The sequence below is a fragment of the Centropristis striata genome, chromosome 23 (genome assembly GCF_030273125.1).
Source record: "Centropristis striata isolate RG_2023a ecotype Rhode Island chromosome 23, C.striata_1.0, whole genome shotgun sequence".
Classification (NCBI taxonomy): domain Eukaryota; kingdom Metazoa; phylum Chordata; class Actinopteri; order Perciformes; family Serranidae; genus Centropristis; species Centropristis striata.
In genome coordinates, this window is record NC_081539.1 from 447,813 (window position 1) to 461,622 (window position 13,810).

Here is a 13,810-nt window from a genome sequence, read left to right on the forward strand (position 1 = left end):
TCAGCGTTGCGTGTTGAAGGCCTGTTGTCTGTCGTCCACATCACTGATGATGGAATGAGCTTCTTGGAGCCGCTGGAGGTCTCAGACACTCATGTGATGGTGAAGGTTCCTCACCTCTCTGCCTTTGGTCTGACTCGCATCACCACATGGCTTTGGAGCATCGTTTGGCCAATAAAGGCCCAAGTTCTGCTGTTCCTGCGAACTCCCATCAGAAGGATTCCAGTACTGGATGTATTACTGCTGCCTGGCAACGTTCCTCTAACTGAGGTAAAGCTTTCTGTCACATGAGCCTCCCGTCAGTCTAAAGTCTTGTTTTATCCACAAGAAGATTCAGGACAGTCACTCTTTGTTGTTGTTATTTATAAACCTTCTCATGCTGTGGTAACAACAAGTCCTCTCAAGTCGTTATGAGGCTTTAATAAAAAGTTATATTAAACATAATGAGGTGTTGGAGGTCAGAGGTCACGAGGTCCCTGATTGGTCGTCTGTGTCGTCGACTATGATGCGGCTTCTGAGCTAGAGTTAGTGGATGAGACGTGAAGCAAAGTAGAGGTAAAAACATCTTTCCCTTTCAGTTTGTTCTTAGTGTTCATTTTGATCGGTTTGGTCTTAAATAGTTATTTGATTCTATAAAATGGGGCTGTGATGTAATGACTGACGGCTGTAACTGACTCCTGATTGGTCGGGGCAGGTGTTTTGGCGGGAACTTGATACCGCTCTTGGAAAAGCCAATTCAAAGTATTTTGTGTGTGATCTTGTGGTGCCGGTTAGAAAGAGAAGGATTAGTTACATATAAGATCCTGTGTCTGTGTAAAACATTGAACATTGAACTTGAAGTGGTTGGGAGCGTCAGAGAGGAGAGTGGAGCAGGGAGTCCCCAGAGAGAGACAAGAACAAGTGGGAGTCCTGGCCTTTTTAAGCCGGAGACCACCTGTGGTGACAGAGGTTCTTCTGACCAAACGTTGAGGCCGGGGTCCACACAGCTGTTGTATCCTCCATTAGAATCAGTCCAAGGTGCACAAATGAAGGACTTCCATCTGTGGTATACCTGTGGTCCCAACACCGCGGCTCCACTCACTACTGCACAGACTCTGGCTCGGTGTGATGTCACCACAACTAGAGCCTGGATCTGGATATTTAGGCCTTGATGCTGTACAGCGGCAGGAAATAGAGACATGGGGTTCCTCTTTGTAAACAGTCTGTGGGCGGACAGATGGGATGTAAACTGTAACTTGACCGGTTTGTGGAGGCGTATAACCGATGGGCTGTAATTCTAGTTGTTTGTTGTAATTCTCTCTGTAGATCACGTTGGTCAACAGGCGTTTTTAAATGTGTTCTGTAAATGAAATTAGCTTCACTATCTGAGCATAAATTAAATGATTAAAAATGTCCTGTTCTTAAAGGTTACAGAGAGACATAGCCGTGGTGAGCACCTCCTGACCCCTGCCAACTGTGAACTGATGGAAGGTAAACCCTACAAGGTTCACTGTTCACCTGGGAACTTGAAAGTACAGCCGAAGGTGAGTCAAGTCATTTCTGTACTTCTTTTGGTCATAAACAGAATTATCATGTTGGCTTCAATATTTAAAGTATAGTCACATTTATCCAGGTAAACATTTTCAACAGGTTCATAAATGTTTTTTCTGTTTTTCAGCGTGATAAATTTCGCTTAGACTATGGACCAAATTACCATCCAACATTTCAAGTGTCACTGAATCCGATCCCAGAGAGCGTGACTTTGACGGTCCAGGATGAAGAGGGCGGAGAAGTCTGGACACATGACGTGGATCTTCCAGGTAAAGGCTTCACCCTCCTGCAGCAACAGCACTAATTCATTCTGGATGTAGTTGACAATAAATAAACCATAATCAAAGATACTGAACTCAAACCTGAAGAACATGAACTGTGAATAACAGATGAAGTGCAGATAAAACCAGTTTTGTTGACTTTCAGGCGAATGATTTAGAGGATTGAACTCATTCTGAGCCCATGGAGAAAAGGAACGTCCTGGTTTCCAGACTTTACTTACTATCAGCTGGCTTCCTGTTTAGTGCAGCTGGTCACAGTCACCACTAGGTGGTACTGAAGACACATAAAAGAGACCAGTACTCTGATTTTAATACAGAGCCTGCCACTTCCTGCAGTATTTATCCTGTTCAGAGACACACAGGCAGATGTTGAAACATTTCACAGACTGTGATGGTTACAGTTACACTTCATCCTGGCATCACTTCCTCAAGTGAAGCCAGCATATTATAATCACCCAGATCCCTTTAAATATTTAGCCTTTCTCAATAGATGTTGTGTGTTTGTGTTTCAGGCCAGTCTCCCAGCACGACAAACACTGAAGCTGTTTCTGAGCAAACTGAAGGTATTGTTCTGTCTGAAGTCAACATATGAAACCCAACCAGAATGAATATTATGAAAGAGTTGTGGAGATGACATGATGTTTTGCTTCCTTAATGAAAGGGGACTTGAATCTTTGTACCTTAATGGCATCTTCACATCTTGTTGGTCTATGGATGTTTATTTTTATCCATTATTCTGGAGCCTGGTTTGGTTCATGCAGAAATTCTTCTGACACTTATACGGACCAGAGATCTGTCCAAGTAGATCCGAGCCAAACCCAGGACTTCAGTCTGGACCCGGACTGGATCATGTTTAGTTCTTAGCTTTTGTCTGAAAATGCATAACTGCTCTTAACGTAAACATGATCATTATTCATCTTTTAGTGAAAGTCAGAAGGTGCCGAGCTGAACTGAAATCTTACCTTAAAAAATAGATCTTTCTCAGGGAACAAAGGAAGACTGTCAGCTGGCTTCCTGTTTAGTGCAGCTGGTCACAGTCACCACTAGGTGGTACTGAAGACACATAAAAGAGACCAGTACTCTGATTTTAATACAGAGCCTGCCACTTCCTGCAGTATTTATCCTGTTCAGAGACACACAGGCAGATGTTGAAACATTTCACAGACTGTGAGGGTTACTGTTACACTTCATCCTGGCATCACTTCCTCATGTGAAGCCAGCACTTCCTCAAAGTTTACTTTCCACTGCTCGATTATATATTTACTGCTGACCCACAGTCTGGACCAGCAGTTCTCCATGGTCTGTAGCCTTTCTGGCCAACCAGTACCTGCCTGCTGCTTCCAGAGAGTCCTGAAAAACCTCCTTCAGGTTCTCAGGTTGTTTCCACGACCGGCACAGAGAGTCTTCTGACCACGACTCCTCGCTGTTGCCTCCCCTATGGAGGCTTTGAACATGACCCGCTTGGGTTCCTGTCCCCAGCCTCCCCCAGGATGCAGGATGGATTCTTCCAGAGGTGGGAGTCAAAGACCTCACAGAAAGGGGTCTTCAGCTATTAGTTCCCAGTTCACCCATAGTCCAGGTTTGTGTTTGCTGGGTCTGTCCAGCACCCTCTCCCGCCACCTGATCCAAGTCACCTCCAGGTGGTGATCAGCTGACAGCTCCGCTCTTCTCTTCGCCGAGTGTCCGAGACATACGACCGATCTGGTATCTGATGATACCATCACAAAATGGATCATCAACCTTTGGCCTAGAGTACTCTGATACCAAGTACACTCGACCCTGTGACCTGTGCTCAAACATGGTGTTTGTGATGGCCAATCCGTGACGAGAACTGGGATTAATGGGTGTAGGTCTATCAGGTGATCACCCCCCTGCCAGGCCTGACCCAGGACAGAGTCCCGCTGTCCCGTCTGTCGGCCTTTGGTGACTCTCCCAGGAGCTGCTGGTCTGACAACACAGCTACCATGGTGAAAACAAAGCTTCAGAAACAGCTGACTTTAAAAACTCCTGAAAAAGGAAACAGGTTGTTGTTAAATGACTTCATTCTGAGGCAGAGTTTAGATCTTCCAACTGATGAATTTGGCAGCAAATAGCTGATTCAGTTTTCTACTTAGCTCACATTTTAACTTGGAACATGTATAACAAACATTTTATCCTCTTAGACCTGTGGATCAAGGGAAGTCCATAAATGACCATTGTCTGGTCAATTTACATTTAAATGTGTCCCATGTATCACATCTTTATCAAGCTCATTTGTTCTCATAAATCAGAGCTAACAAAACAGAATCTCTGAAACCCTGACACAGAGTTCACATGTTGGCTTTCTTTGTCTATTCTCAAACAGCTCAAACTCAGAGAGGAGCAGGACACCAAACAACCAGCGCCCAGTCTGGAGGTGTCGTCCAAGCACCTCGGCTTGAAGATGTTAATGCACGGGATATAAACTTCACCGTCAACAACATATGGTAAATGCTTCCCCTCATTTCATAAATCAAATAAATGCCATATTTGTCTTTAATTATCTACTGTCTTGGATTATAATCACCCAGATCCCTTTAAATATTTAGCCTTTCTCAATAGATGTTGTTTGTGTTTCAGGCCAGTCTCCCAGCACGACAAACACTGAAGCTGTTTCTGAGCAAACTGAAGGTATTGTTCTGTCTGAAGTTAACATATGAAACCCAACCAGAATGAATATTATGAAAGAGTTGTGGAGATGACATGATGTTTTGCTTACTAAATGAAAGCTGACTTGAATCTTTGTACCTTAATGGCATCTTCACATCTTGTTGGTCTATGGATGTTTATTTTTATCGTTTATTCTGGAGCCTGGTTTGGTTCATGCAGAAATTCTTCTGACACTTATACAGACCAGAGATCTGTCCAACTAGATCTGAGCCAGAACCAGGACTTCAGTCTGGACCCGGACTGGATCATGTTTAGTTCTTAGCTTTTGTCTGAAAACGTAACACGCATACCTGCTCTTAACGTAAACATGGTCATTATTCATCTTTTAGTGAAAGTCTGAAGGTGCAGAGCTGAACTTAAATCTTACCTTAAAAATCGAACAGAGGATCTTTCTCAGGGAACAAAGGAAGACGGATGTTCGACCCCTTTAAACAAGATCTATACAGCTTTACATCACAACAGAAGGCAGTGGGGAGGTTCATAGTGTTGGGAATTTAGGATACTTCTTTTATGAATAAATGACACCTTGCACAGAGCGTCAAATATGTAAAAAGAAAGTCGTTTTCATAAATGCTATTCCTCTCATATGGATATCAGATATATAAGGATGAACCTGAGCAACACTTGTGTGGATCTCACGGTTCAAAAGTCTGGTTAGATGGCTATCAGAATTATTAATAATTATCATAAATGATTATTAATTATAATAAATTATATGACTTGATTTAGTCAGTTATCACTCGTTGGGGCACCACTCTGTAAAACAGAAAAATATAACCAATTCACCTAAATCAGTTGATAAAGTTATTAAACTATGAATTTGTAGCACTGTGTGCACCTTTACCAGAAGGAGAAAGCTCTCCTCAGAGAGTTCTGACGAAGCGAATCGCTGGTGTTGGAAAATCTGTAGCTGAGCAGAAATCCACTCGGGACAGGGTGACGGGAGAAGTCCACCAAACTACTGACTTTGTTTTTCCTTTCACATTCAGAGAATTTAATAAAAGAGGAGTTCTCTTGTGTCGTTAATACGTTCCCATTTAAGAAGTGAAGGGTTTGCAAACCGTCAGAATACAGCAGGTCAAGTGTTTGTTCATCTTTGACGGCCTCGACGAAAACCAGTCACCTCTGGGTTTCAAGAAAAATGAGATATTAGACTTCCTGCTTACAAACTTAATCTCAGGGAAACTGCTGCACAAAGCCTCGATCTGGATCACAAGTCGACCAGCTGCAGCCACGTTTACCATCCAAGTCAATGAAGAACTAACACTATATGAACAGATTACTACAAATCTAGAGGCCATCACAAAACCATTAAATGTAAAGTTCTCCTTTGAGGTTTTTGATTATTTCTTAGAGTAGAAAGCAGGACAACTGATTGAGAGAGCAGGTGATGACTGTTACTGTAGCAGACAGAAACATTAACGTCAGACAGTTAATATCAGATTGATCTGATTAAATCTGATCAGATTAAATCTGATCTGATTAAATCTGATCTGACCACTAAAAACCTTGGTGTGACTCTCAACAACCAACTGTCCCTCACTGCAAACATCACCGCTACCACCAGATCCTGCAGATTCCTGCTGCAGAACATCAGGAGAATCCACCAGTTTCTCACTCAGAAGGCAGCTCAGGTCCTGGTCCTGGTCCAGGTCCTGGTTCTGGTTCTGGTTCTGGTTCTGGTTCTGGTCCTGGTCCTGGTCCTGGTCCTGGTCCAGGTCATCTCCTGCCTGGACTACTGCAGCTCCCTCATGGCAGGTCTGGTGTCAAAGCCCCCCGACTTCTACAACTCATCCAGAATGCAGCTGCTGGGTTGGTCTTCAACCAGCACCTCCTCCCTCTCTCCACTGGTTACCAGCGTCTTCAACCAGCACCTCCTCCCTCTCTCCACTGGCTACCAGTGTCTTCAACCAGCACCTCCTCCCTCTCTCCACTGGTTACCAGCGTCTTCAACCAGCACCTCCTCCCTCTCTCCACTGGCTACCAGTGTCTTCAACCAGCACCTCCTCCCTCTCTCCACTGGTTACCAGCGTCTTCAACCAGCACCTCCTCCCTCTCTCCACTGGTTACCAGCGTCTTCAACCAGCACCTCCTCCCTCTCTCCACTGGCTACCAGTGGCTGATACCAGCACCTCCTCCCTCTCTCCACTGGTTACCAGCGTCTTCAACCAGCACCTCCTCCCTCTCTCCACTGGCTACCAGTGGCTGATACCAGCACCTCCTCCCTCCCTCCACTGGTTACCAGTGGCTGATACCAGCACCTCCTCCCTCCCTCCACTGGTTACCAGTGTCTTCAACCAGCACCTCCTCCCTCTCTCCACTGGTTACCAGTGGCTGATACCAGCACCTCCTCCCTCTCTCCACTGGTTACCAGTGTCTTCAACCAGCACCTCCTCCCTCCCTCCACTGGTTACCAGTGGCTGATACCAGCACCTCCTCCCTCCCTCCACTGGTTACCAGTGGCTGATACCAGCACCTCCTCCCTCCCTCCCTCCACTGGTTACCAGTGGCTGATACCAGCACCTCCTCCCTCCCTCCACTGGTTACCAGTGGCTAATACCAGCACCTCCTCCCTCCCTCCACTGGTTACCAGTGGCTAACACCAGCACCTCCTCCCTCCCTCCACTGGTTACCAGTGGCTGATACCAGCACCTCCTCCCTCCCTCCACTGGTTACCAGTGGCTGATACCAGCACCTCCTCCCTCCCTCCACTGGTTACCAGTGGCTAATACCAGCACCTCCTCCCTCCCTCCACTGGTTACCAGTGGCTGATACCAGCACCTCCTCCCTCCCTCCACTGGTTACCAGTGGCTGATACCAGCACCTCCTCCCTCCCTCCACTGGTTACCAGTGGCTGATACCAGCACCTCCTCCCTCCCTTCACTGGTTACCAGTGGCTAATACCAGCACCTCCTCCCTCCCTCCACTGGTTACCAGTGGCTGATACCAGCACCTCCTCCCTCCCTCCACTGGTTACCAGTGGCTAATACCAGCACCTCCTCCCTCCCTCCGCTGGTTACCAGTGGCTAACACCAGCACCTCCTCCCTCCCTCCACTGGTTACCAGTGGCTGATACCAGCACCTCCTCCCTCCCTCCACTGGTTACCAGTGTCTTCAACCAGCACCTCCTCCCTCCCTCCACTGGTTACCAGTGGCTGATACCAGCACCTCCTCAATCCCTCCACTGGTTACCAGTGGCTAATACCAGCACCTCCTCCCTCCCTCCACTGGTTACCAGTGGCTGATACGCTTCAAGACTCTAGCTCTGGTCTACTCTGCTGCTAATGGTTTTTACCCTTTATACACACAAAAACAGCAGAAAATAATAATAATAATAAAACTACAAAACAGTCTATTTGCATGTAAAGTAAAAACAGTAATAGTTTTCATTGTAGAAAGAAAATTCACATTTTAAAAATGGTCTAGAAACATAAATGTCACACTGTGAAAGCTCCTATGATTGAACTTTAACTGGCTTTCTCAGCTTGTCTACATATCAGATATAAATAAAGTTATTACTGTAAATAAAACACGTGTATTTTCAATAAATAGATGGACTCCAGAATGACATGTAATGTAATGTAATGATTAAAGAAGTCTTTTCTCTGGTTAACTTCCAGGTGCAGGAAGAAATGTCCCACCAGAGGACATCCACACCTTTCCACAGTGCTGAGGCTCAGATGAAACAAGAAGCTGAAGTGTGACGATCCAAACTGATGTCAGAGTGTTGTTCTCTGTTTCAGCCACTAGATGGAGGCAGAACGTCTCTGCAGCAGATTTCTGAGTGACCATTGGACGCCTGATATGCACATTTTAGATTCTTACAGCTTCTCAGGAACTCTGGCTCAGGGCAATGTTGTTTGTTTATTTTGTTTTTGCATCTTTATTTCTTATTTGGTGACAAAAATCTTCAGGGGAAAGTAAACTGTCTCTAGCACTTATTGATGCACTAATGGCTCTTACTGCATTATGCCTTGATTGTTTGCTTTTTTCTTCCTGTAAGTCGCTTCGGATAAAAGCGTCTGCTAAATGACTAAACTTAAGTCGAAGGATCAGAAAGTGAATGTGATGTAAATAATGTAACATAATCAGAGAGTCGGTCCATCTGCTGCATTGGTCTCTTTCTATCTGCAGACAGAAAGGAGCTTCTTGGTTGATGCATATTCAAAGACTAATCCAAGTACTTGTAGGTTTAGGAACCATGTTTGGTAATAATTGTCCCCTAACATTAGCATCATGTTAGAACATATATACCAGGGCTGAGGGACGCAGCTGCTGCAACACGTTCAGTCTTCAGATGTGGACTTGAGAAGGCAGAACCTGAAAACCTTTCCCCTTTAATTAAAGTCTGGTCAGCTGGGAACTTTAGTGCCAAAAGAGAGTTTCACTCGGTTTCTTTCTGAGCTGGAAACTCTTCTCTCAGGTGTCAATCTGGTGAAATAATTTCAGCCAGTGAGGCGAATCAGGGTTTCAAACCAGGGTCGCACATTCCTGCACAAACTGTCCAGCTGTTCCACTCCAACAACTGGTTGTTTTACACGTTTTTCACGTTTCCATTTTATATTCTTGTTTTTTTTTACTGAGTTTATTGTTATGTTCCAAATCAACAAGACAAATTCTTTGTATGTTACAAACCGACTTAAACTGCAATAAACTGATTCTGATTCAGTCTCAGAAAATGTTTGTCTGACTTATTTTATTGTGAAAGTTGTGACCTGAACACTTCTTTTTTATGGGAGTCTTATTTTATTGTGAAAGTTGTGACCTGAACACTTCCTTTTAACATCTAATTTGTTTTATTGTGACAGTTGTGAACGGAACACTTCCTTTTTACAGGAGCTTCATATATTTTAATCTGAAAGTTACATCCTGAATACTTGCTTTCAAAAACATCTGACTTGTTTTATTGTGAAAGTTGTGAGTCTGACTGGTTTTATTGTGAAAGCTGTGAGTCTGACTGGTTTTATTGTGAAAGTTGTGAGTCTGATTGTTTTTATTGTGAAAGTTGTGACCCGGGCACTTCCTTTTAACATGTGTCTAATTTATTTTATTGTGAAATTTGTCTCCCGAACACTTCCTTTTAACAGGAGTCTAATTTGCTTTATTGTGAAAGTTGTGACCCGAACACTTCCTTTTAACACGTGTCTAATTTGTTTTATTGTGAAATTTGTCTCCCGAACACTTCCTTTTAACATGAGTCTGACTGGTTTTATTGTGAAAGTTGTGAGTCTGACTGGTTTTATTGTGAAAGCTGTGAGTCTGACTGGTTTTATTGTGGAAGTTGTGAGTCTGACTGGTTTTATTGTGAAAGTTGTGAGTCTGATTGCTTTTATTGTGAAAGCTGTGAGTCTGATTGCTTTTATTGTGAAAGTTGTGAGTCTGACTGGTTTTATTGTGAAAGTTGTGAGTCTGACTGGTTTTATTGTGAAAGTTGTGAGTCTGACTGGTTTTATTGTGAAAGCTGTGAGTCTGATTGGTTTTATTGTGAAAGTTGTGAGTCTGACTGGTTTTATTGTGAAAGTTGTGAGTCTGACTGGTTTTATTGTGAAAGTTGTGAGTCTGATTGGTTTTATTGTGAAAGTTGTGAGTCTGACTGGTTTTATTGTGAAAGTTGTGAGTCCTACTGGTTTTATTGTGAAAGCTGTGAGTCTGATTTGTTTTATTGTGAAAGCTGTGAGTCTGACTGGTTTTATTGTGAAAGCTGTGAGTCTGATTTGTTTTATTGTGAAAGCTGTGAGTCTGACTGGTTTTATTGTGAAAGCTGTGAGTCTGATTTGTTTTATTGTGAAAGCTGTGAGTCTGACTGGTTTTATTGTGAAAGCTGTGAGTCTGACTGGTTTTATTGTGAAAGCTGTGAGTCTGACTGGTTTTATTGTGAAAGCTGTGAGTCTGACTGGTTTTATTGTGAAAGCTGTGAGTCTGATTTGTTTTATTGTGAAAGCAGTGAGTCTGATTTGTTTTATTGTGAAAGCTGTGAGTCTGACTGGTTTTATTGTGAAAGCTGTGAGTCTGACTGGTTTTATTGTGAAAGCTGTGAGTCTGACTGGTTTTATTGTGGAGGCTGAGAGTCTGATTTGTTTTATTGTGAAAGCTGTGAGTCTGACTGGTTTTATTGTGGAGGCAGTGAGTCTGATTGGTTTTATTGTGAAAGCTGTGAGTCTTACTGGTTTTATTGTGGAGGCTGTGAGTCTGATTTGTTTTATTGTGAAAGCAGTGAGTCTGATTTGTTTTATTGTGAAAGCTGTGAGTCTGATTTGTTTTATTGTGGAGGCTGTGAGTCTGACTGGTTTTATTGTGGAGGCTGTGAGTCTGATTTGTTTTATTGTGAAAGCTGTGAGTCTGATTTGTTTTATTGTGAAAGCTGTGAGTCTGACTGGTTTTATTGTGAAAGCTGTGAGTCTGATTTGTTTTATTGTGAAAGCTGTGAGCCTGACTGGTTTTATTGTGAAAGCTGTGAGTCTGATTTGTTTTATTGTGAAAGCTGTGAGTCTGATTTGTTTTATTGTGAAAGCTGTGAGTCTGATTTGTTTTATTGTGAAAGCTGTGAGCCTGACTGGTTTTATTGTGGAGGCTGTGAGTCTGACTGGTTTTATTGTGGAGGCTGTGAGTCTGACTGGTTTTATTGTGGAGGCTGTGAGTCTGACTGGTTTTATTGTGGAGGCTGAGAGTCTGACTGGTTTTATTGTGAAAGCTGTGAGCCTGACTGGTTTTATTGTGGAGGCTGTGAGTCTGACTGGTTTTATTGTGGAGGCTGTGAGCGGAAGTGACGTGGAGCAGCCGTGTTCCAGCTCCGGTCAGAGCTTCATTGGCTGTTGTTGAGCAGCTTTAATCCGAGCGGCTCGCGTTGCTGTCGGCTGGCGGAGGCAGGTCGGCCCGGTGCTCCCCGTCCAGGAACCGTGAGTAGAGCTCCGGGCTGCGGCTCGGCGGTGGTCCGGACCCCGCAGGGTATTATGGGATGTCTCTGGGCTTCACTCAGGCTCAGTGTGTTCGCACTCTCCACCTTTCAGTGGAGCTAACGTTCGCTAAGCTAGCGGGTTCAATTATCGGACACGGAGCCTCAGCTCAGTAATCCTCATTTACTGACACATTCACGTCACTGTGTGTCTCTTTGGTCAGGTTGTGTGTTTGTTGTGTCTTTGTTGTGTTTGTTTTGGTCATCTAGTGTCTTTTATTCATCAATTTGTGGGTTTCTTTGGTCATGTTGTGTCTTTATTTTGTCCTTATTGTGTTTGTTTTGGTCATCTAGTGGTTTTTTTAAATCATTTTGTGTCTATTTTGGTTATGTTGTGTCTTTGTTGTGTCATTTTTTTGGTCATTTTGTGTCTATTTTAATAATTTTGTGTCTTTTTGTGTCATTTTGTTTTTTGGTCATTTGTGTCTTTGTGTCTTTTTTGGTCATTCTTTTTTTTTTGTAGATTTTCATCAGAATGAATGAGTGAGACGAGCTGCTGATGTTTGTGTCTCGTGTCTCAGTGAATGTTTGACATGTCGGGTCCAGAGAGCACACACACACACACACACACACACACACACACTCACAGACACACACACACACACACACACACAGACACACACACACACACACACACACACACAGACACAGACACACACACACAGACACAGACACACACACACACACACAGACACACACACACAGACACAGACACACACACACACACACAGACACACACACACAGACACACACACACACACACACACACAGACACACACACACACACACACACACACACACACACACACACACTCACAGACACACACACACACACACACACACAGACACACACACACACACACACAGACACAGACACACACACACACACACACACACAGACACAGACACACACACACAGACACAGACACACACACACACACACAGACACACACACACAGACACAGACACACACACACACACACAGACACACACACACAGACACACACACACACACACACACACACACACATAGACACACACACACACACACATAGACACACACACACACACACACACTCATTAACAGGACACCTGACACACACACACACACACACACTCATTAACAGGACACCTGACACACACACACACACACACACTCATTAACAGGACACCTGACACACACACACACACACACACACACTCATTAACAGGACACCTGACACACACACAGTTTATACATGATGACAGCAACGTCTCTCTCTCTCTGCAGCTCTGTGATGTGAGCGATGCTCTCTCGGCCACCATGGCCAGTGTGACTCTGAGGTACTTCTGTTACGGTTGCCTGGTAACCTCCGCCACGTGGTCCGTCCTCCTGCTGCTCTACTTCTCTCTGGGGGCGGAGCCAGGCCGCGGCAGGACCCCCCTGCAGCACCGCAGCCAGCCAATCACCAAGGGCCTGCTGGACCGGAGGGCGGGGCGTCGGCCGGTGGAGCTGTCGCCGGAGATGGGTGAGTGGCGTGTTGGGGGTTCCCTTCTCCCGTAGACTCCTATGAGAGCCTCTACCACAGCTGCCGTAGACTCCTATGAGAGTCTCTACCACAGCTCCCGTAGACTCCTATGAGAGTCTCTACCACAGCTCCCGTAGACTCCTATGAGAGTCTCTACCACAGCTCCCGTAGACTCCTATGAGAGCCTCTACCACAGCTCCCGTAGACTCCTATGAGAGCCTCTACCACAGCTCCCGTAGACTCCTATGAGAGCCTCTACCACAGCTCCCGTAGACTCCTATGAGAGCCTCTACCACAGCTGCCGTAGACTCTCATTTGTCTTTTTTGGTCATTTTGTATCAAACGGAGAATTAACTCCCCCTGTATGGGCCGCCTGTTGATTACGTCCCACAATATGATTGGCTGTACGCTTGAATGGGAGTACAATGTACAACAGACAGCTGTGATTGGCTGTCGTCATAGCAACGCTTGCCTGTGGCGAAACCAACGTACAAGTTTTTTCGTATAAGTTTTTTGGGTGTGTGGACTCCTGTTAATGTACATAAAATATGAGAATAAATGTCTTACTGTTGGATATATACAGACAAGTGAAAAATAGCTTAAAACTATGTGTGTGTGTGTGTGTGTGTGTGTGTGTGTGTATATATCCGCTAAAACGAGCAAACTCACTCTAAAAACTCATTAAAACGAACTGGATTTGAGAACAAAAAATGACAACAAAATTTAAATTAAAACTGATGAAAAATCCAAAACTATTATGACCTCGGTCCTGACAAAGAGCTGCAGGGCTGATAGATGGTATGGATTTATCTGTTGCCATGGAGACTGTATAATGTGTGTGTGTGTGTGTGTGT

At 44.4% G+C, this 13,810-nt stretch overlaps 2 protein-coding genes across 3 annotated transcripts in view; both read left to right on the top strand.

Annotated features, from left to right (window-relative positions):
• Positions 1-9,360, top strand: part of LOC131962006 (NLR family CARD domain-containing protein 3-like) — a 31,892-nt gene extending 22,532 nt beyond the window's left edge. The window contains exons 13-19 of the mRNA XM_059326950.1: positions 5-267; positions 1,404-1,520; positions 1,655-1,796; positions 2,321-2,371; positions 4,153-4,273; positions 4,407-4,457; positions 8,117-9,360. Coding sequence (XP_059182933.1) covers positions 5-267; positions 1,404-1,520; positions 1,655-1,796; positions 2,321-2,371; positions 4,153-4,273; positions 4,407-4,434 — 722 coding nt within the window. The 3' untranslated portion in view covers positions 4,435-4,457; positions 8,117-9,360. The remainder of the gene's footprint in view (positions 1-4; positions 268-1,403; positions 1,521-1,654; positions 1,797-2,320; positions 2,372-4,152; positions 4,274-4,406; positions 4,458-8,116) is intronic.
• A 1,882-nt stretch (positions 9,361-11,242) lies between these two features.
• galnt11 (UDP-N-acetyl-alpha-D-galactosamine:polypeptide N-acetylgalactosaminyltransferase 11 (GalNAc-T11)) overlaps positions 11,243-13,810 on the top strand; it is a 12,177-nt gene continuing 9,609 nt past the window's right edge. The window contains exons 1-2 of one of the 2 annotated variants that reach the window (XM_059326940.1): positions 11,243-11,392; positions 12,719-12,956. In XM_059326940.1, the coding sequence (XP_059182923.1) occupies positions 12,752-12,956 (205 nt within the window). In that variant the 5' untranslated portion in view covers positions 11,243-11,392; positions 12,719-12,751. Of the gene's footprint in view, positions 11,393-11,412; positions 11,562-12,718; positions 12,957-13,810 lie in introns of those variants that run through there. The other variant, XM_059326941.1, reaches the window with a different exon arrangement.